The 23,052-nt window shown below is 34.8% G+C and overlaps 1 protein-coding gene across 3 annotated transcripts in view; it reads left to right on the top strand.

The window, feature by feature from the left end:
- The window catches only part of LOC143230917 (annulin-like), a 125,093-nt gene that overhangs the window by 34,917 nt on the left and 67,124 nt on the right, over nucleotides 1-23,052 (top strand). Inside the window, exon 1 of one of the 3 annotated variants that reach the window (XM_076465234.1) lies at nucleotides 12,291-12,805. The exons of the other annotated variants lie outside the window; for them this stretch is intronic. Within the exon in view, the coding sequence (XP_076321349.1) occupies nucleotides 12,658-12,805 (148 nt within the window). The 5' untranslated portion in view covers nucleotides 12,291-12,657. Of the gene's footprint in view, nucleotides 1-12,290; nucleotides 12,806-23,052 lie in introns of those variants that run through there. 3 annotated transcript variants of the gene reach the window in all.

Here is a 23,052-nt window from a genome sequence, read left to right as displayed (position 1 = left end):
ACAAAATGTACATAAAATCATCCTTAGAATACAGTAATCCAAAAACTTTAAAAACCATAATACTTACACATAAAATTAGAACAACCTAGTCCAAAGTAATCAGAATAGCTCACCATTTGCTCAAAAGTTACATAAATATAATCAGCAAACTAAAAATAACAGAACAGAGACTGACCAACCTAAAAAACAACAGAACAGAGCCTGATCAACCTATAAAACAACAGAACAGAGACTAATCAACCTAAAAAACAACAGAACAGAGACTGACCAACCTAAAAAACAACAGAACAAAGACTGACCAACCTAAAAAACAACAGAACAGAGACTGACCAACCTAAAAAATAACAGAACAGAGACTAACCAACCTAAAAACAACAGAACAGAGACTAACCAACCTAAAAAAACAACAGAACAGAGACTGACCAACCTAAAAACAACAGAACAGAGACTGACCAACCTAAAAAACAACAGAACAGAGCCTGATCAACCTATAAAACAACAGAACAGAGACTAATCAACCTAAAAAACAACAGAACAGAGACTGACCAACCTAAAAACAACAGAACAGAGACTAACCAACCTAAAAACAACAGAACAGAGACTGACCAACCTAAAAAACAACAGAACACAGCCTGACCAACCTAGCCACAACCGACTATAATAAAGCAGAAAACCGAAGTAGTTTTGGTGCACAATTCTACGAACATACACCCTGACCCCATGGTATAAATATACCTCACAGTACCAAACTCATACAAACAAACAAGCGACCTTGACGTTCAGCGTACCTGATCATTGACCCGGCCTGTCCAATGGATCCTCCTGACAAACGCCTCATCTGTAATACGTTCTCTTCCACGTCTACCCATCTCTACACTACTACCAGCAGCTCCTAACAGCAACTTCAACAGAAGGAACATTCTTATCTTCTTATCAACGCTCCTTCTAATTACTGTTTATATGACACTCGTAATCTGAGGGTTGCGGTTTCGAATCCCCATAACACTAAACATGCTCGCCCTTTCAGCCGTAGGGGTATTATATTGTTACGGTCAATCCCGTTATTCATTGGTAAAAAGAGTAGTCCAAGAGTTGGCGGTGAGTGGTAATGACTAGTTGCTTTCCCTCAAGTCTTACACTGCTAAATTAGGGACAGCTAGCACAGATAGTCCTAGTGTAGCTTTGCGCAAAATTCAAAACAAACTTACCCAAACTTTTTTCAGACTCAGGAAGATCAGATCAATGTCACGTGTGAAGATAACTCAAAGCATTAATATTACTCTCTATAGCAGTAATTGAGGGTTGTATGTACTATACTAGTTGCATTATTGCCAACATTGCTCTGTTTGTGTGCGATTTCACCTTATTAGGGGCATATGTGTTAGAGACTGTCATCGAATTCCTAGAATTCAACATCTGGTTAACTTTGGCCAATTGTGCTTAAGTCATCGAGTTTTCTTTTTGTAAAGTTATCAGGTTTATAAGAATCTTTATGTGACCATTAAAGTGTTAGGCCATCTCAGTTATTGACAGTTTTACTGTGATGAAATCTTACATAAATCTAAATCGTGTAGTGTTATTTTCACAAAACTATAATAGCAATATATAAGTATTGTATCATATATTGATTTTATTTATTTAGGAAAGTGATGGAGATTTAATGATCTATTTTACTTATGAATGTCAGTCATGACGAAAAGGGCACATGTAAATAGAACATTAAATATACATTCCTGTTATGATAATTTGGCCTAGATATTTGGCCTAAAAACTGCTGCTAAACATTCGTCAAATAGTTTTAGTGGATTATTGATTTTCACTATATATATGTGTACAAGTGTTTATTTTTAACATATATCATTAAATCATCATATTTTCATAGTCTATAGAGTAAATATACTAATTATATTTGGCTGTCTAACAATCATTGCACAATAAAAAACGTTAATACATGTTCAAACCTTGGGTGACTGTCCTCAATACAGTACATGAGAAAAATACGAGATTAATAAACCAACTGAATATCGGCAACTGCTTCTTGTATAACACACACACATACAAAGGACAACGATTCGAATTTCTTCCAGCCTTCGTGTTGATAAGACTTTCGAAACGTCGTCCTCTACAACTGTGTTTTTTAAAATAAGCAGTTGTTGTCTATTTCAGTTTACTCGTCATGAATACTATGCCTTAGCTGTCTAATAAAAGACAACGTAATATCATTGTGACACATGGAAATGCTAAATTTTAGAATCCATTATACCACGGCGTCAATAAACTAGGACGAAGAAAATTCGGGCGATAAGAGTTTACGGTTTACAGTATTGTTGTTTTTTGTTCTTTTTGGTTCGCATAAATGTTAGTAAATGAACAAAATACACATACGTCAGTAACAGATTTTTACACGTGTAAATAAAAATACTTAAAAGCAGAAAAGGAGAAAAGTTGGTGTATGACATATAAAGGATATTGGCTGTTACACCTCGAGAATTACCCTGCATATTCACAAAACTATGTACAGAAATATATAACTAACACCGAAACAAGCTGCAGTGGTAAGAAGAACTAGCTACAACGAAAGTCATTGTCAAAGCTATGTCATTTAAGACAAACAGAACCCACTTTTTGTATGTCTTATAAATTGTCTTTCTATATTTTCTCAGTAGTTACTTCGTACATCATTCAAGTAGTATTTTTATACGTCATATTGAATCTCATATTCTTTACCTTGGAAGTCTTAATCTGTTTACTTAGATCTATTTCTGCATGTCATGAGCACTCTTTAGTATATACAGTTGGATCTATTTATTCATGTTGTGATACTTGGATCTCTTTCTTCATGCCATGGGAACTTTTTAATTCATATACTTAGATCCCTCTCTTTAGAGAGTGGGAACTCTTTAATCTGTAAACTTAGATCTATATTTTTGTTCTTCTAGACCTCCTACACTTCATGTTGGATAAATGTCTATATTTCGTGAACTGTACTTCATAGATTAGTGTTAGTTAGTCGCCTTCACTCTTATCTATCAGCTGAAAATTACAAACAGTTTTGCACAGATAGCCTGAGTTTCGCCTTGAGAGAAAATGTTAAATACAAGAAGAACTAATTATTAATATATTAAAACAACCATCAAACTTCGACATAATATGTTCATATTATATTCCCATTATTAAACCAAGTAAAAATGTTGAAAATTCCAAGTGTTACTTTTGTGCATTTCACATATACTCAGGTCTAGTCCTATTTATTCCAGAGGCATAACAGAAACGGTTCTACTTTCATCCTTTACAGATTCTAAATTGATATAAAAATAATTCAGTTACAAGGTATCGACAAAGTGATCTAATATTCTACAGGATTGTATCATTTTACTTATTTACTTGCTTGGTAGATCAAGAGACTTTTGCGACAAAAGGTGGTGTTTCATGCACTAGGTGATCAACGAATCAATTAAGATTATCGTTACGACAATTTATCTTCGCTCAATTTTGTGTCGTTTTATTAAACTGTTGACTGCCAAGTATTTCCGCTGCTACAATACAACTCTAATGCTTCTTCATTTTGTAACTTTTTCGCAACGCCATTTTGGATCGAAAGTGAAACTATTTGTAAGTAGGTCAAATCCATGTATGGTGCTGACATCTAGCGTTGAAGTTTGGTATTATTGAGAACGAATTAACTGGTCCGTGGCACTGTGTTACCGATCAGCTTGGACGAGTTATCTCGTCTACGGCACTGAACAGGTTAAAGAAACAACAAAACATTCAGAAGCTCAAAATACGATGGCCAGTTGATACTATTAAATGTTGTTTTTTTCACTATTTGTCCCTTTGACCGTATCTGAAGAGGTGTTTTAGTCAGTCATGAAGAAGGTCATTAAGCATTCAAAAGAACACCTTACTTTATAAGCTTTCATCTCTGTGTCAAGTTGCAAGGTATTTCTCATTGATACTTCATAAAATACTTCGAGAATACTCATCACAGAAAAAAAAATGGGATTTTGTTCAACAGATGGCAGCAGCTTTAAATTTAAAATAGACATATAAACAATAAAGTTATGTACCGACTGGTTTCAAGTAGAGAAATGAAAAAATGGAAGTCTGACTAAAAATACTTAACAAGCTCATCAGAGCTTTAGAATAAGATGTTCAGCCATATAAATATGATATTCATTAAATGAAACTTACTAAAATAAAAGACAGGGTGGGCTAAAATAACCCGTTCTACAAATTGTATTTTCTTGTTTGGCTTGTGTTAAATATACATATATATAAATAAGAATATCCCCCAATACATGTATAAGTAAAGAAATGTCACTTTATATGATAGCGGTATGTTTACGGGCTTACAACGCTAAAATCCAGGGTTTGCTTCTTCACAGTGGACACAACAGATATTCGTAGTTTTGCTCTAAAACAAAGAAAAATGCATGTTAATAAAACTTTCATGAACCATCAAAACTGAATCATCACCTTCGTTTTATCAGCTAAATTGGTGGTTAATACCTTCACAAAGCGCTAGGTAGTTGTTATCAGTATAGTCAAAAGTATTTCTAAGGTTTAAGTTCTGAAAGTAATTATGGTTTTTTGAACATTTAGTTAAAATTACCTCCATAGTTTGGGAAACAGCTTATTTAAACAAAAGTGCAAATTCAATGTTATTAATGAATAATTAAGTTAGTCTCGTTTCAAAATAGTTCTAAGCAGGAATAATATAAAAGATTTGAAGTTTGCCTTAGCCATTCCTCATCACGTGCTCAGCAGTAGCGTACGAAGATATTCTATAGTTCGATTGGCTAGTTGGCTGTTTCAGGGCAAAACTGTGTCTAACGTCGAGAATCGAACCTCATATTTTGGCGTTGTAAATCCGTAAATTTATCGATGTCCCACCAAAGAACTGAATAATTTGGAACCATACTTTTGTTATGTGGATTATCTGCCGTAAAGGTAATTAAATGGTAGTGCTTAGTTCACTTTCAGTGATGTCAAGAAAACCCACTTTTAGAGGAAAATATATATGTAAAAACTGCTCATTTGGGTTGAGAAAATATTTTACGTAGATTAGCAAACAACGTTTCGACCGTTTTTACATATATATTAGTTCACTTTACTCTGCAGCATAATTGAAATTTCCTCAGTATTCTCTGCTTTTAAAGTTATCTTAACACTAATTTAGTTCAGTTCGAATTTCTTTCAATTGTTTGCAAAATGTTATGTGCATACATATATTTGATTAAGTGATGTCCAGTCTTCTACACGGAGTGTTTGACTACGTTATATTATAATGATTTTGAATATGCAAATCAGTTAATTACATAAAACCACAGCTGATATAAGCTCGCAATGGAACGGACAGAATGTATTATAACTACATTTTGACATTGTTTGGCATTATGTAGGTAGTGTGATGCCACCGAAAATTGATCACTTTTAGGAAGGATGTGTGACAAGGCTTTCCGACAAAAAAATATTCATACACTCAGGACATGAAGCTGGACTCAGTGCGGGGATATGAAAGTTCCAATCGAGAGGTATCTATTTTAATTAATGCCACTAAAAAAAAAATATATGGATCAACTGGTGATTCAGGTCTATCCAACACGAGACTTGCGACAAGTCGTACTCACACCACGATAAAAAGAAAGTCAAGCAAATTGCGAAGACTTGTAGCAGGTGAGAATGCACAAATTCAAAGGTCAATGTCAAAAGCCGTTCAAGTGTCCCAGAGACAGTACAATATAATAAGAAAAAATCTCCGTTTGAAAGACGACACAAAGGAGGCGTAAAAACATATCAGACAACTGGAAACTTAAGATTTAATGAAGAATGTATAAAAACATGTCAGTCAAGACATGAGTGCTATATCTAGCATATACCGATTAGGTCGCTTAATGCAGCGCCTGCGGGTTTCTGTGAGATTAGATTGTTGAAAGTATCTCTAAGAAATTGTTGACCTCATACACCAAATAAATTATGGAAAGAATAAAATAGAAGGAGCATGCTTTGGACATGACAATCTTACGGCGGAATATTTTACAGCAGAAATTACACCAGAAAAGTGACATTCGAATCCAACTATTAAATTGGTGAAGACCGGGAATTTTCGGTTCGTTGGTACTGTTCACTATTTGCCTTTTCTCTATTGTATTAGTTAAAAATTAGGAATGACTTGCGTAGACAGCCTTTGTGTAGCTTGACACGAATATCGGAAACAGTCAAACAAACTAAATCCGGTTTTAGTCCTGTTTTATATATAATTGCCTTGTTATTGGAGTAGCCCTTTGTTGCAGTGCTGGTTTCGATATATCGTTGTTATTGTAGCCCTTCCGTTATAAACATAAATATAATTTTACATTGTTTCTAAGCTTTCATGAAAGAAATAAAAAAAAACTAAGTTTCACATGGTTTAGTTAGGATCGCCAACCTTACATGTATAATGAGTTTGTTAAAACTTTTAACACTTTCGTACACAAGTGTAACTCCAAAAAAGAAGGATATAAAAAACTAACATTTCATTTGCTGGAGGAAAAAAAAAATCTGTGTAATACGCTGAGTACCAAAACCTATTTACCTTTACCTTTGACTTTAAATATCTATACTCTTGAACATTCTATAAATATGAATTGTTCTTAATTTAAAATTGTATCTTCTTCCTAGTTATCTTTGTTCACATTGGCTTACCTAACCTTCTGTTATTATCGGTTAAGTTTATCATGGAAAATGAACCTGACTTAGATTTTCAGTTAGATTTCACAAAACTCAATGAAATATACAAGTACAATGAGCTATAAATCTGTTGTTTTGAAACAGTGATATACGAATTTATCTTATGCATGTCTAATACACACTCAGTGGCCACTTTATCAGGTACACCTATCTAGTACCAGGTGGGACCTATCTCCTTTTCCTGAAAACTTTCCTTAGGGATTTTGGTCCATGATGACTCGCTAGCGTTATGCACTTCCTGAATTTGCTGGCTACACATTCATGCTGCGAACCTCCCGTTCCATCTCATCCCAAAGGTGATCTGTTGGATTGATATATGAAGACTGTACAGGCCATTGGAGTACACTGAAATCACTCTCATGTTCGTGGAATCAGCTTGAGATGATGCGTGCTTTGTGACATGGCACATTGTCGTGCTGGAAGTAACCACTGGAAAATGGGTAGGCTGTCGCCATAATGGGATCCACGTGATCAGCAACAAAGGTTCAGGTACATTATGGTATTAAAATGATGCTCAGTTGGTATTAATGGGTCTAATATGTGCCAATAAAACCATCTCCACACCACTACACAACGCCTCTAACGTTGACAAAAGGCAGGATGGATTCATGCTGTTTATGCCAAATTCTGACCTTACCATGTGAACGTCATAACAGAAATCGAGATTCGTCAGATCAAGCAACGTTTTTCCAATCTTCAATCATTCAATTTTGGTGATCATATGCCCACTGTAGCCTCAATTACCTGTTCTTAAATGACAGAAGTGGAACCCGGTGTTGTATTCTGCTGCTGTGGCCCATCCGCTTCAATATTCGACGCATTATGCGTTGCTATTAGTCATAACTGATGCTGATAGTTGAAATTAACTTTTAGGTTTAAAGTTCGTGGTAAAATTTTTATCAAAAACAACAATAAAAAACTTAGGTTTAGTGCTTCATGTTTAAACCGTAATTTTTTAACTATACGATGGAATTAGGCCCCGCATTGTCTGGTGGTTAAGGCACTCGACTCCTAATCTGAGGGTCGTGGGGTCGAATCCCAGTCACACCAAATTTGCTCGCCCTTTCTGTTATGGGGGCGTAATAAAGTCGTTGATTTTGAAATAAAGTTTGTGTTATGGTCAAAAGTTTTGAATACCAGAGTTTTATCTTGATATTTCTTCATTCAACATCATTTTCCAACACTACTCAATTCCACTACACCCAATTCACCTGTTTTACTTATTAGTTTCCTATACACTGATTACCTCCTGTAGATTCTCGGTTTATTGCTTACTTTTAGTTCTTACTGTGCGTCTCTTCGTGTTGTGATCGCATAGCTGAATAAACTATGAACGCTTCACATGAAACGATAAGTTCATTTTGTGACAGTGAAAGTATTTGGAAGATAAAGACAGAAGTTTATTGAGTTATTATCAGCAATGTTAAAAACGTATTCCTTTTAAGTGTGGCTGTTTTATTAATTTGATAAAAATCAATACGTACGTCACAGGAAACGATAGTTGTTGTTATTGCAGTTAGAATTTTACGCATAACCACACAATGGTTAAGGGGATATAACCGTTCCTCATTTCATATTAGTAGATTAGAGGGAAGGCCACTTGTTAACATCTGTCCCTAATCTTAGGGCTACTTTTGTTTAACCGTCACTTTTATAACGCACTTGTGGACTCAATGTGCGAAGAACGTTTTCACAGCAATGGAGATAAATCATAAACTATCAGGTTAACGGCTTAGACAAACCTACCACTTGGGCATTTTACAAACGGAAAACAGCAAATCAATATATGAGTCTCCTTTACTGATGAAGTTTGTTAAACTGCTTTTCATTAAAAACTTAAATGGTATAACATTTTAGCTTCATGGCATGTGTACTCCAATTAAGAGTTACATGTCATTGATTTACTGGGTAAGTATTTAAATATGGTATATTTAGACAGCTTGCTCTAGTAAAAACATTCTTGATATATATTTTACTCATAACAAAGTAAAGCAAATGGGGGCCTCCTGTGCAGGTGCTCCTTCCATGGATATTTTAATTTTAGAATTGTTGGTGTTTGTGTAACTCGGACGAAAATTATTTTGCTGTTACAATTTGACCTTAGCACGCTAATGAAAGTCTTCGTGAAGCATTACCACCCTCTTGTGAGAGTCCCTAATAAATGTCGATTTTAGTGTTACAATCAAGATGCAAATTTAAACTCCACATTGATTAAACGAAGTTGGTTTGTTTATTCAAGTTAAAATTAATGTTTGAACAACTGCATCCTTTGGATCAGATGAAATTATTCATGTGGCAGGTGTGATACCAACAGTTCACAAGTTGTCGACACGCCCTGTGTGTGTACTCCAAATACTTCAAGTGTAAATTTTGTGCTGAATTGCAGTGTACTGTCTGAAACAAGTTCAGATGTTTGTTCTATTACCATGTGTCACACACGCATAATACATAATGGATTGCAAAACAAAGCCCGAAACAGTTCGCTGTGCTGAAAATTATCTTTACTGAAAACTGGCAAGTTTCACTCCTGTGGAAAGCAAGTTTTTAAAGCTTGTCCGACAGGTGTGTTTCTTTATAATAATTACATCATAATGTAAAGGAACACGAGTCTAGTCGACTTCCAAGATACCATAGACTCTTGTCAAGCATAATATACATATGTGTGTGTGTGACGCAGTTCATATTGATACAGCCTACATTCATAACTGAAGAGAAGACTGTTGAAGACTACTTAATTCTCAGAAACTTCGTTGTAGAGGTACTAAAAATAAATCTGCTTGGAAGCTAATATGTGTCGATAAACACCTGAAGCGTTTACGTGCCTTTTTACAGTTGCTTAATGAGGTTGCTAATCTTTGATAGCACACTGTCACAGGTACAGGAGCTACTGGCATTTAATTAACTGATTAATGATGGCCTGTATCATAGCTGTTTGGTTAGCACAGGACTTGTCTGAACACAGCTTCTTCAGGGCATAGTTTCTGATCTCCTGTTTTCTTGAGTTTATCAAAAATAATACATGTTAAATTATAATGACACTCTTGTTGTTGGACTGTTCTAGGTCTGCTTTCTTTGGTCGTTTGACTAGGTAACTGGTTTTGCACTCAAATTAAATTTGTCTCTTTTCTCAGATCTTCTGTAGAGCATATGGGACATATGCACAATGGTGTTAAGATTGATCTTCAACGCTTCTGGAAGTAAGTCATCGGGTCCAGCAGCTTTTCCACTTTTTAGTTGCTTCAACGCCTTATGAATTTCTACTATTATTGGTGGACTGGTGACAACATTCACAGTGGATTGTGCTGTTGAGATGTTGAACTTTTCAACTGATGTAGCTTGGCTGGTTTGATTTGTCTTGACCTCGGTACTGCCTTCTTTATGATACTTTTCTCTGTTTTGTACTTTGGTTTCCACTGAGCTCCATTTTTTTTTCTAACAGAGTTCTGGTTATTCAGTAAGTTTCTCATACCTTTTATGTAGTTTATTCTACTTTTGTTGAATAGTTATCACAGAAATTTCTCTCGTCTTTTTTACCACTTTTTAAAAATGTTATTCAGAAAAATAATATTTCTTTTGGAGGTTCTCTTTGTGAAATTGCCACAGCAGTTGATTTCTTGCTTAAGTTGTTTCCTTTGCTCTATTAATGTCCATGTTTCAGATGACAGCTATTTTTATGTTGTCTTTTTCTCTTGTCCAAATTATTTCTAATATGCATTCTGGATTAAAGTACAATGTTCATCTAATGACCTCTCATCTACTAATGCCTTAATGGCAACAGATCTATTCTATTAGGAGATGGTAAACATTTCCTTCACTGTTTGTGCCTTAAGTCATCGAATGTTAAATAGTGATGAGATCTGTTGAATGCGTCTCTGATTTTCAGTATTCCAAGAACGAGTTGTTGGTTAGGCGTAACGTTAGTGTCCCTTTCAGTGTCTCTCCTCATTCATACATCATATGAACTTCTGCATTTTCTTGCAAGAGTAATATGGTTGAAATTGTGTTTTGTTTTTCCATTTACTGAGGCCCACGTTGCCTTGTGAATGTCCTTTTGGAGGTACACATTGCTTTTTACGAATATTTATTTCTCTTCTGGTGTTTTTGTTTAGAATTTTCTGAAGACTTTCACAGAAATCCTCCTTGGTCTCATCTTTTGTGTTGTTTATAGGTGTGTAACCCTAGATAATAGTTACCTTCCTACTTTTACTGTTGAACCTTGTGGTAATAATATAGGTTCCAACTCTATCAAGGCTTTTGCAGGTGTAACTAACGTTTTAATTCCACTCATTTTGTGTAGCCACGATCCTCATCTTCGTAGCCTGAGTGTATTAATTGTTCTCCATATGTAAGTGTAGATAAACCAGATCCATTCCATCTGCTCCCACAAATGCCCAGCAGCTAAATGTTGTATCCCCTCATTTCCTGGACAATTTGGGTAAAGTTCGCTACTTCATACATAATCTGAACAATCCAGGTTAGTGCTTTCGTCGTCAGAGGACTAGCAGGCGAAGTGGTTTCCAAGATTTTCACCAACTTCCATAATTCTTTCGGGTCACAGAAACACGCGACATGCTCGACCACGCCAGGCCCGGCATGGCCAGGTGGTTAAGGCACTCAACTAGTAATCTGAGGGTCGCTGGTTCGAATCCCCGTCGCACCAAACATGCTCGCCCTTTCAGCCGTGGGGGCGTTATAATGTGACGGTCAGTTCTCTAGTCTAGTCTTTCATTGCTGAATTAGGAACGGCTAACGCAAATATCCCTGACGTGGCTTTGCGCGAAATTCAAAACAAACCAAACCACCACGTCAAGAGGGCAGCCTCTAATGACACATTTATCTAGGATAAGAATCATAAAATAGATTTACCTTTCTATTATTTATCTAAATAAAGTAACGTTTTCACTCGCTTCTTTGAAATAATACTGTCCTTCGCTTGCATAACAAGACTCCTATCGCACTTTTCGCAGTCAGCAGTTTTATATCACATAATAATACTGAAATCACGAGACCACAACAGCTCCTTGTTCGTTTGTTGTTTACGTTACGACCTTCACTACATAAATAATATTAAACTATTTATTTCATTCAAGAAAAAAATTGTAACATTACTAACTTAAGTACAGTTGATTAAATGCCTTCATTTTTCTACTAAATTTGCTTTTATTTTAGTACACAGCCTTTGAAACCATCCACAGAATACAGAAGAATACAGAAACATGCATAAAAATCTGCCAAACAGAGGAATTCTTACTAGTAAAAAATTTATAGAAATCTTTCAAATAAATAATTTATTCTGACTAGCCAACTATTTTATAGGAACCTGTCAAACTGTCAGATTAATTCTCACTAGTCACATATTTAAGCAAAATTAAATTAACAAAATGAAATCTATGTTTTTATTTGTGTTGTTTAACAAACAGTTTTCGTGAAGAGCATTATTATGTCAGACATCTCGGATATCACAAAACCAGCTGAACTTCTCGAGCTATGGCGTCACACGATACAGTCCTAAAAGGAGATGCCTTTTACGTAACACCTTTGTATACTGACAAGGTTATGTTGCCTCTGAGAGGGGTAGGTTGCTACTACTCGGGACAGCCCGGATTGAAAGGAGAACGTAATGCAAGCTGCGTCACAGTGCGCTCATTTTCGACGTTCACTCTAGCAGAAACTTACACGCGAAAAACTTTCCAGGAATTAAACACCACCAGTGGAAATAGAAAAAGATACAACAATTAAATCTGCAATTTCACTTCTACTAAGTCTTCTAAAAGGAGTCAGCTCTTAGCAAGAGTAAGAGACTGGGTTTCTTGAAACGTCAAAGTAGATTGAAATCGCTGTCTCAACATACGCCCGAAAATCGCTCAACGCCGACATCGAAGTTCGTTTGACAAGTTCGTTCTATATTATATATTCGTCTAAGTGATAATGGGAAAGTGTCTTTCGTGTCTAGCTTCTTTAGGGGCGCTTATTCGTCCAAATGAAGAAGGCGCTATTCCTCTTACCCCATCTCGAAAACCTAAACTTCCAGGTTCAGGAGGTACAGAACTACCAAAACCACCGACTGAGGTAAAACGTAAGTATAAATGAGTTAAATCAAAATAACTTTAGATAATATATTAATATGTGTATTAATATACGTTACAAAATGGTTCAGACAAATCTATAGCAAAATATTATGTTTTTAAACTTTCTTTTATTTAAGAAGTTCAGAAGTGAGCTTTAAATAATTCAAAACGTTGCTAAAAGATTCGCGTTATGACTTAAATTAGTTTCGTATATAACTAGAATAGAAGTTCCTTAATATACACCACATAAAATACAGCAAAAAAAAATATTTAGTTTTACAGTTAGAGCACAAACTTCAACGAACTTGGAAGCACTGATTCACTTCCTCAACCTCCTCTCAACCAACAATTTATTTATTATTTTCTTCATTAATATGTTCAAGGTATGTAAACTTCATTACAGTAATCTAAGTACTTCCAAATGCATAATGAAGACAAGATTCAACAACTCATATTCTATCAAACGTTTGTTGAATATTATCAAGCGATGCTTACTGTGAGGATGTAAACTTCTGTCAACTGTTCGGTAGCGAATATCATCTTCGTAATTTTTGAGTCATGTGTATACAACAAGAAATACAAACAAAACTGAACACAATATTCATCGGCAAAGTAGAATAATGAAAATGATTCAGTGTTTCCACTGCCAACGATTTTCTTATACTTGACAGTTTAAACTGTCTTTCCTATACGAACTCGGTATATTCTGTTCAGTATCAGCAGTTTAGTTTCCTGAGTTACAAGCAAGTTTGATATTTAGCAATAAGTCGATTGATGAACGGTTTTAGGCTTTAATTTACTTATGTTTATTTCATACGTACACTTCTCCCATCATTCCGTTTAGACAGGATTCCAAACGAGAATGAGCCTCTTCCTATGTTGCAGTCTCGAATAGCATGGTCTTTTACAATAGATTTGTTGTTACTTAACAATATTAAATATTCTTGTACACGTGTTTCAGCAATATGTTGGTAAACATGTTTAAGCTGATTTTTTTCACGAAAACATAAAATTTAAACAACAGTTGGCAATGGATGACGCCAATCTCGAACCTGTTACAACTCCGTTAGTCTGCTCATGAATTACAAAATTGATGAAGAAACAGAAAGCGCTTTGTATCAAATTTCAATGTCTTATTAAGAACAAACTTCAGTGCTCCAGTTTCATTATTCTCTCGATGAATTACTTCAAATGTTTTTTATAACGTTTCTGCAAATGGATGTTGGTATTCAGATATTCGACATCAAAATACGCTATATAAACTTTTATCCAACTAAATTTTGGAATTCATTAGAAGAGATGAAGCTCTTTTTCATGATAGATTTATTATGTTTCCACATCTTCGAAATACTGCACAAAAAACCCAGCAAGTTCGTGATTATACATTTCAATATTTGAGGCACGGTTCTGATAGGACCATCCTCTTTGAGGATTTTAGGAACACCATACAATATATCAGGATGGTCTTATCATCAGACTAACGGCTTTTAGTTATAACTCTCTAATGGCTGGTCACCTGTTAAGACTAATCATACCAACAGCTTATCACAAACACTTGGAATTGAGAGCTTATTAAAACAAGATGTTACCAGTTCCGTTAAACTTTCAATTCAATTTGAAATAGTATTTTGATCCAACTATTGTTTTTCGTGAAACTAATTTGAGAATCTCCGAAAAAATTAATATTTTTATTTAATTTTACTACCTCTACAATCTATTATCCCACTATTTAAAATCTTATTGCATACAGGCACAGTCAAAAAAAATATTTGACGCTCCATTGAAACACCAAAGTATGTGCTGTAGTTCTGGATAAATGAGACAAAAAGTGGTAAGTTAAGACTTAACCATATGTATTATATATATAAACGTTCAACTGCATTTATAAATGACACAACTTATTAAGTACTTATTTGGTGATTACAGTAATTAGAATACTATTTTTCGTACGACAGTAATCACATGGTAAAATTATAGGCATTTTAAGAAGATATCACAATAAAATTTGGTTATAGTAAAGGTAATAAAACGAACGTTTTTGGTCCTGTTTCGCAATTTATTCATTCCTTAATTTTACATATACTGATTAAAGGTTTGCTTGAAGTACATTTTTATAAATTACCTTTTAAATATCGCAATTATTTTTCTGCAAGACAATTCATTTAAAACTTTCGATTTTATGATAATTTAACCTTTGACATGATGTTTCCTTCAAATGCAAAATGTTTGTTCAACAAAACTTTCAAATATCGCTAGTAAGTAAACATATAATTATGTTTGTAACAAATAAATAGATACGCTTGCTAAACAGTAATGACTATTTTATCAATAAGACACTGAAATAAAATGCATTCAAGTGAATAGAAAAGGCCCCGGCATGGCCACGTGGGTTAAGGCGTGCGACTCGTAATCTGAGGGTCGCAGGTTCGCATCCTCGTCGCACCAAAAATGCTCAGCCGTGGGGGCGTTATAATGTGACGGTCAATCCCACTATTCGTTGGTAAAAGAGTACCCCAAGAGTTGGCTGTGGGTGGTGATGACTTGCTGCCTTCCCTCTAGTCTTATACTGCTAGATTAGGGACGGCTAGCGCAGATAGCCCTTGAGTAGCTTTGCGCGAAATTCAAAAAGAGATAAACAAACAATTAAATTGAAAAACTGCACTTATTAATAGCAAGAAACGCAAGAAATAAACAAAGCTGGTCATATAAATTCGAATCAGATAAACTATTCATAGAATTACTAAAAGAGTCAGAAAAGATGTGTGTTTTTTGTGGTGTACATAATTGCAGAATATGTTGAAACATACGTCATACTTCTTGTGTCACAAACATACTTCATACTTCTTGTGTCACAAACATACTTCATACTTCTTGTGTCACAAACATACTTCATACTTCTTGTGTCACAAACATACGTCATACTTCTTGTGTCACAAACATACGTCATACTTCTTGTGTCACAAACATACGTCATACTTCTTGTGTCACAAACATACATCATACTTCTTGTGTCACAAACAAACACGTTAGATGAAAATAAGATTTAACATGTAAAAAAAAACCAATAAATATTTTTAGCTTAACAGATGCTTTTATCTTAAGCGTCTGTTTTTGAGTTATATTTCGTTATCAGTGCACTATTTGGCAGCAGTTCCCTCGACTGCGTAATTAACCACCAATTAACAATTTCCTGACTTTGTAGACACGGCTGGATCACTCCGAACTAATATACACTATTATACCTAACCGTCTGCACATGCCAGGACCCATATTTTGTATTCTACAGGGTGTCCGGAAAGTCACTGTGCACTTATATATTTATTTACACACATGTTTCAATATGGAATACAGGAGGTAAATATGAATGACAATTATAAACAATGTTGAAAGTGACCCCCGTTGGCATCAATACAGGCCTGGATCCTTCTTATTTTGTTTCTAAACACCGCTATCAGTTGCTGGCTTTAAATAGACTGAATGAATACTGATTACAAAACTGCACAGTGACTTTCCGAACACCCTGTACTATAATATATACAAAACCCTAGATTACCTGAAATGCAACGATGGTAACATTATAAAGGATTAGAAAATGATATTGCTATACTATAATATATACAAAACTCTGGATGAACTGAAATCCAATATCAGAACCATTATTGTTTACATCATGTGCATCAGGATTCAGATTACTGGCTGAACACTTAGGCAGAAGCACTTCATTTACTGAATGGTTAAGAGGCTTATTTTTACGGTGGTAAAAGCGCAGTAGACATGAATATGTTATGTTACGAAATGTATATTAATTAATTTTAACAAGCTGACGTTGAAAGGTCAGTAACAAGACTTTCTCTCACGTTTATACATACTGTTAATGGCTTGTAAATCAAGGTTAACTTAAATACATGAGGTAAAAATTAATAAAATATTTCATATCTAAAAGACATTTGGATTACACCTAATGGATGAAAGATATAAAATCATGTCGAGGTTTGAAACTGGTAAAACAATATGTTCATCATGTTTAAAAACTATGCTATCATAATTCACTGTTTGCTCACATTCAAAGCAGTTCATTTAACTGCGTTCAACCATATTAATCGAGATGACTTTACGCATTGTATATATATATATATATACAAAAAACTGTACAAATCACTTTTCTGTATATATATATATATATATACAAAAAACTGTACAAATCACTTTTCATCACTGATTCCTGGGCACACAATAGCCTTTAATAGGTTTTAATAGGTTTATAATATATTCATACCGCTAAATTTTATTTCCTAATTTAATTTTAAATAACGTATTTTAATTATCACATTGTGGGTTAAGAATTACATATAAAAAGTACTCTGCTCGTAGTCTACATATTACCTTTCTCTCCAATTACAATAAAGAAGGTAATTAGTTTATTTTAAAATGACTTCAAATGAATTCTGGTAATTACCGAGGAGTTTTTATATATATTTCTTATCTTCCCTTTTTTAACCTTTCTAAGTCAATACAACATGAAATATTAACTGTATAACTTAGGAATAATTTAGATATAAGATACTTATTATTTTAACTTGAATCCTTTTGATTCAACAAATGTTCATCTGACTAATTCGAAAGTATTGTTAAATTTGTCAAATGGTGTATTTAATAATAGCTGACAAACAATCACAGAATAACATTCACAAACGTTTCATTGTCTCCAGTTTGTAGCAGAGCAAGAAGGTTTGAAAAATTGTCGTAAGTGTTATTTTGTTTTCTTAAAAAAGTGTCCCAACTGGTACATCCTTAAGTCTACGGACTTACAACGCTAAAATCAGGGATTCGATTCCCCTCGCTGGACTCAGCATCTAGCCTAATGTGGCTTTGCTTAATGAAAAACCACACACTCTTAAAAAGGTTAATATGAAAAAAATCCTGTTTTAAATTTTTCACATTAGTCGTTCAATAATGACACTAGAGCTTAAAAACATGTTTAAATTATGTTTGGCATGGTCTGATGGTTACCGTGTTGGGCCGCGAATCAAATGATTCAGTGTTCCAAACGTGACGCTGACGAAGACGTTTCGCACCTTCAGCTATGGACGTGCGATAAAAGTATCAAGTCAGCTGGTGGGACAGCTGTAAGAGTTCGGACTTGTAACGCTACAATCGGGGTGCGATTCTCCGCGGTAGACAAAGTGCAAATAGCCCAATGTGGCTTTTCTATAAAACAAGCATGCATATATAAATGTCTCTGTTATTCCTGGAATTCGGTTGAAAGACTGGGGTAAAAACCTTGCTCAAGACAAGAGTATACTGTTAACTGACTGCACTCTATTTGAAAAATAGTCCAAAAACTGAAAGCGACAGTATCTGAATAATAGCTCTGACTCAACTGATCATTTATCCCTCGTGTGCACGAAAGTGTCTTAAGGCTGAAAATTACACTTATACGATTAAAACAGTTTTACTTTACCATGAAATTTTAACAAACCCTATAAATTGTATTCATTGAAATAGATCGTGCTTTCTTTATTTATATCTATCATTTGCGGGTCGGGAGTTGGAATCCCACCAACAAATATACTCTCTCTGCTATCCATAGGAGCGTCATCATATTATGGCTAATCCCACTATTCGTTGGTCAAATGCAGCTCAACAATTGGGGGTGGATGGTGTCTACAAGCTGCCTTCCTTTTACTTTACCACCTAGCATGGCCAGGTGGTTAAGGTACTCGACTCGTAATCCGAGGGTCGCGGGTTCGAATCCCCGTCACACCAAATATACTCGCCCTTTCAGCTGTAGGGGCGTTACAATGTGACAGTCAATCCCACTATTCCTTGGTAAAAGAGTAGCCCAAGAACTAACGGTGGGCGGTGATGAATAGATGCCTTCCCTCTAGTCTTACACTGCTAAATGATGGACGGCTAGTTCAGATAGCTCTCAAGCAGCTTTGCGCGAAATTCAAAACAAACCAAACCTTCTACTTTACCACTTTAAGCTAGGGACGGATACCACAACAGCCCTTGACTACTTTTGCGCGAAATTCAACATTTGGTCCCTTACTGTATGAAGTTGAAAAGAGTCATTTGACCCGATTTTAAATTATTATTATTATTTAACTAACCCATATGTGCTGAATTTCATATATATTTTTCCATTCCATCACAACTTATCATTGCTCTTACACATTGAAATTACTTACCTTAAAGCACGCTCACGTTTCGACAATATTAACAACATACAGTGACAGGAAACACTCTACAGGCACAACGTACGCGAAACATCACTGATTCAACCTCTGAAAGCAAAGGAAAAGGGAAATATGATAGATGTGCAATGCCTGGTCTATTTACGTTAAACATTTTTTGACGTTTACTGCTTCATTTAGATCGATAGGTAATTGATACATTTTCTTGTAATAGTGTCATCCATTGGTTCACCACTATGAAAAGTTGAAGAAGTATCATCTCGAGAAATTATGACAGTAGTAACTTTTAAAGTTTAATAAATTAATTTATGTAGTCTAACGTAACTTCAGTCTTAAGCATACTACAGCATGTCATGAGGGCTTAGTCATGCAACGTTTCCCAAAGTGTTAGGACGCCCTCAGGGTGCAAATGATCTTTTGGAGTTGAATGGTTAGGTGGAGTCAATGGTTTTATATGTTCTATTATTGAAAACACTAAGTAATTGCTACAACATATAAAGCGTTTTAATGTTTATCCACATATTATATTCCACCAGTAACTCACTCATTCAGTGATGTCAAACAAATAAGGAGGAAGTGTGGCACAAGGAATCTTGTTTTTTGTGGATAACACAAGTTTGCAAAATTCTAGATTGGAGTATAATAAAGAATATATTTTAAAACTTAAATGTAGAGCACAAGTGTTGTCAGAAATAAAATTTAAACACCCAAAGGAAAGCCCTACTCAGTGGCATAGCAAAATATCTGTTGACTCGGGTTTTGATGCCCATGATGTGCAAAGTACAGATAGCCTCTTGTGTAGATCTATGTTTATTTCTAAACACAAAACAAAAATAAAATATGCTAATGTGGTAATGTAAACAGAAAACATAATAATATTAGTTTAGGTCCTCAAGCAGGCAAAGGATTTCATAGCTGCTTCATTTTGTTCCCTTAATAAATGACACGTATAAGTTTTTAGCTAATTAATTAAACGTTGTATAAGTATTCTGCTTAGAATATGTCAACATTTTCCTCTGTTCAAAATGTCATGTTTTTGATTTCATCTAGTTTAGAAGATTTTGACAGCCTGTGTTTACTCTTCGTAGTTTTGAGAAGGAAAACAAACAATGTATTCACGTCTTTATATCCTTGTAGTCTCTAAATTTTCAACGAATTTTTAATTCGTGCTTTTCATTTAAACTTAATAAAGCTGTCTAAAAAATAAATAGCATTTCAGATTATTTTAACTTCTACCAATAATTATCCTAATTATCATGAGACACATAAACTTGGACGTTGCAAGTTGGTTGTTTTTGTCTTTCCTAGTATTAAACGATATGAATTAGGAAAGCGATAATTGTGCTTTAGAGTTCAACATTTATCACTGTGAAGTGACACACTGAAAGCAATAATAGGTTTTGTTTAAAGATATTTCGATTGGATTCTTTACAGGTTACCACCATAAAAACTTGTTTATAGATATATCTTTACCTCTTAGTTATCATTACACAGGTGTACCTACAAGGTCATACCTTCTACATAGGGTCAATCTCTAAGCGAATCGAGGCTGCCCAGTGGCTAGATTGCCAAACTGTGGATCTGAGATGTCGTGGTTCGCACCCTGTTATCCTCTAAAAATATTGATCTAGCTCTTTGAGGGTAGTGGGTGCATTCAAAGGTCGGTGGCGTTACCTTTTCTCTAGTCTATTTCTTCAATAATAGGGACAACTAACGCAGCTCTTGAGAAACTTTGCATGAAATTCGAGAAATTTAGTCCATAAGCATACCGGTTTGAAATAAGGTATCTTTGAGTTTGTTACACCTAAAACAGCCCTAGTTTGTTTAACCTTTTCAGTTACCATCTGTTTTCAGCAGATTTTGTTATTTCTGTGTTTCTCATTTAACCCGTGTTTTCCAGTAAGCTATTATCTGACTCATTTGAATAATATGATAAAACTTGTAGTTACCATGTTCTGCCACAGGTGACAACGACTTGTTTGTAACTGTTTCGGTTAGTCATATTTTGGTTTCTTTTAAAAACATATCAACTCTTGCTATCAAATTCCATAAAAGTTATATTGAAACGCATATAAAAATATTTGTTTTTGTACTTGGCCCTGAGTTGAAAAATGTTCTACATTATGAGCACGGTCTTCACGTTATTATCTCTTAAAACTACACTAAATTTCGTAACTTTCTTTAAACGGTAAAATAACCACTGTAAAATCTTTTACAATGGCTATAGTTATCACTGATCATAATTTCATGAAACTTCACTGCGTGACCGAATGTTAATAATGATAAAAATTATATTTCTCACGCAGACTTGTGAATGACGTTACTAAAACGTCTTCTGAATTCACGAGTGACCAATGGTGTAAGAATAATTCCGCAACCCCCGCAGATGTAGTGGGAAGGGGGTAGCCAAAAAGAGACTCTAGGCAGTCATAATCACAACTACAATTATAGAGGAATAGATTTGGGGGATTACTTTTTACGCGGGTTCGAATCCCCATCGCACCAAACATGCTGACCTTTTCAGCCGTGGGGGCGTTATAATGTAACGGTCAATCTCATTATTCGTTGGTAAAAGAGTAACCCAAGAGTTAGCGGTGGTTGGTGATGACTAGCTGCCTTCCCTCTCGTCTTACACTGCTAAATTAGGAAAGACTAACGCAGATAGCCTTCGCGTGGCTTTGCGCGAAATTAAAAAAAACGTACTTTTTACGGGAAGAAGTCTCTCTTTTTTTATTCACACCACTGCGAGTAACATAAATGTTGCTTTAGTTATTTATTCTTTTGATATTTGAGTGAAAACTCGATTTTAAAGACAGATTTTGATTGAAAGAATGCACTTGGTAGTTGTTTGACTTCAATACGTCTAGCTCTCGGGCTTCTTTGTTGCCATCGGCTAAACACAATTAAATAATCTATATCGCTTCCTTTTATGACAAGCATTTGCTTAATGTATCTCAATCATTTCCAAACTAATTAATAAAGAATATTCGACTGTAACCGAGGCTCCTATAGTTTGATTTAGTTGCTAGATTTCAGATGATTAAGAACAGTCCTTCAGATGTTCATCATTTCAACCAACTCAGAGCCCAACGATCAGGTAGATATTCAAACAACATTTGACTTATCAACAACCGTAAGCTTGTAAACACAGCCCTATTTCTATTTTGATATTCAAAAAAATATTGGCACAACTTCCTAATTTAACTCGCAAAATCGTTATAGAGGCAACGCATCAAATTTAACTCCAGTTTGAGTTTATTGACTTGAATTCATAAACACCAATAAAAAAAAAACGTTACTTAGCAAATATAGGTTAACACTAACTTCCTGAATTGATTTCACCGTGAAATAGCTGCTTAACTGACATATGCAGGTTAATCACAGTTTCTGTTTATTGCATTGAGTAACGAAAAAGGTACTTGTTTAACATAGGGTTAACTGTAACTCTCGTTTCCTGAACTTATTGATTGCTTGGAATTAAGCGCAAAGCTACACAGTGGGCTATCAGTGCTCTGCCCACCATGGGTATTGAAACTCGGGTTTTAGCAGTGTGGGTCCGCAGACATACTGTTGTGCCAATGGGGGGGCTTTTAATTGGCTGTTTAAAAGAAGATGCTAGTATAAACCAGTAATTAATCAACATTATAATGCTTTTTTGCTTCGTGAATAGACATAGTATACGAATAACGTGTATTTGTTGTTGTTTTAATCATTATTTTGCTAAAGCATACGTCGTATCTAAATATTTTCAAATGAATTTTGTTTTCACATATTACAAGAAAAATTACGAGGTTGTTTATATCACACATGCTTAAATCTATTTTACATAATCCCGCTCACAATACTCAAGGCATTGAATTGATAGACTTATATTTTAAAAAGGTTATTTTCTGTGCTTCTGGTCTCTATAAGAAGAAACTGGAATACGGAATCTTTATCAAAGTTCCTGTTATTCGTTAGTTTTTTAATGCGTCAAAGGCTCAAGTTTCTTGTTGATGTGTAGTTGAAATAGTGGATTTTAGTCTATAGCAGAAGATAAAAGGATTATGCTTATATAT

Source organism: Tachypleus tridentatus, chromosome 10, assembly GCF_004210375.1.
Source record: "Tachypleus tridentatus isolate NWPU-2018 chromosome 10, ASM421037v1, whole genome shotgun sequence".
NCBI classification, from domain to species: domain Eukaryota; kingdom Metazoa; phylum Arthropoda; class Merostomata; order Xiphosura; family Limulidae; genus Tachypleus; species Tachypleus tridentatus.
Note: the sequence above shows the minus strand (reverse complement) of the source record. Positions and strands in the feature narration are given on the sequence as shown.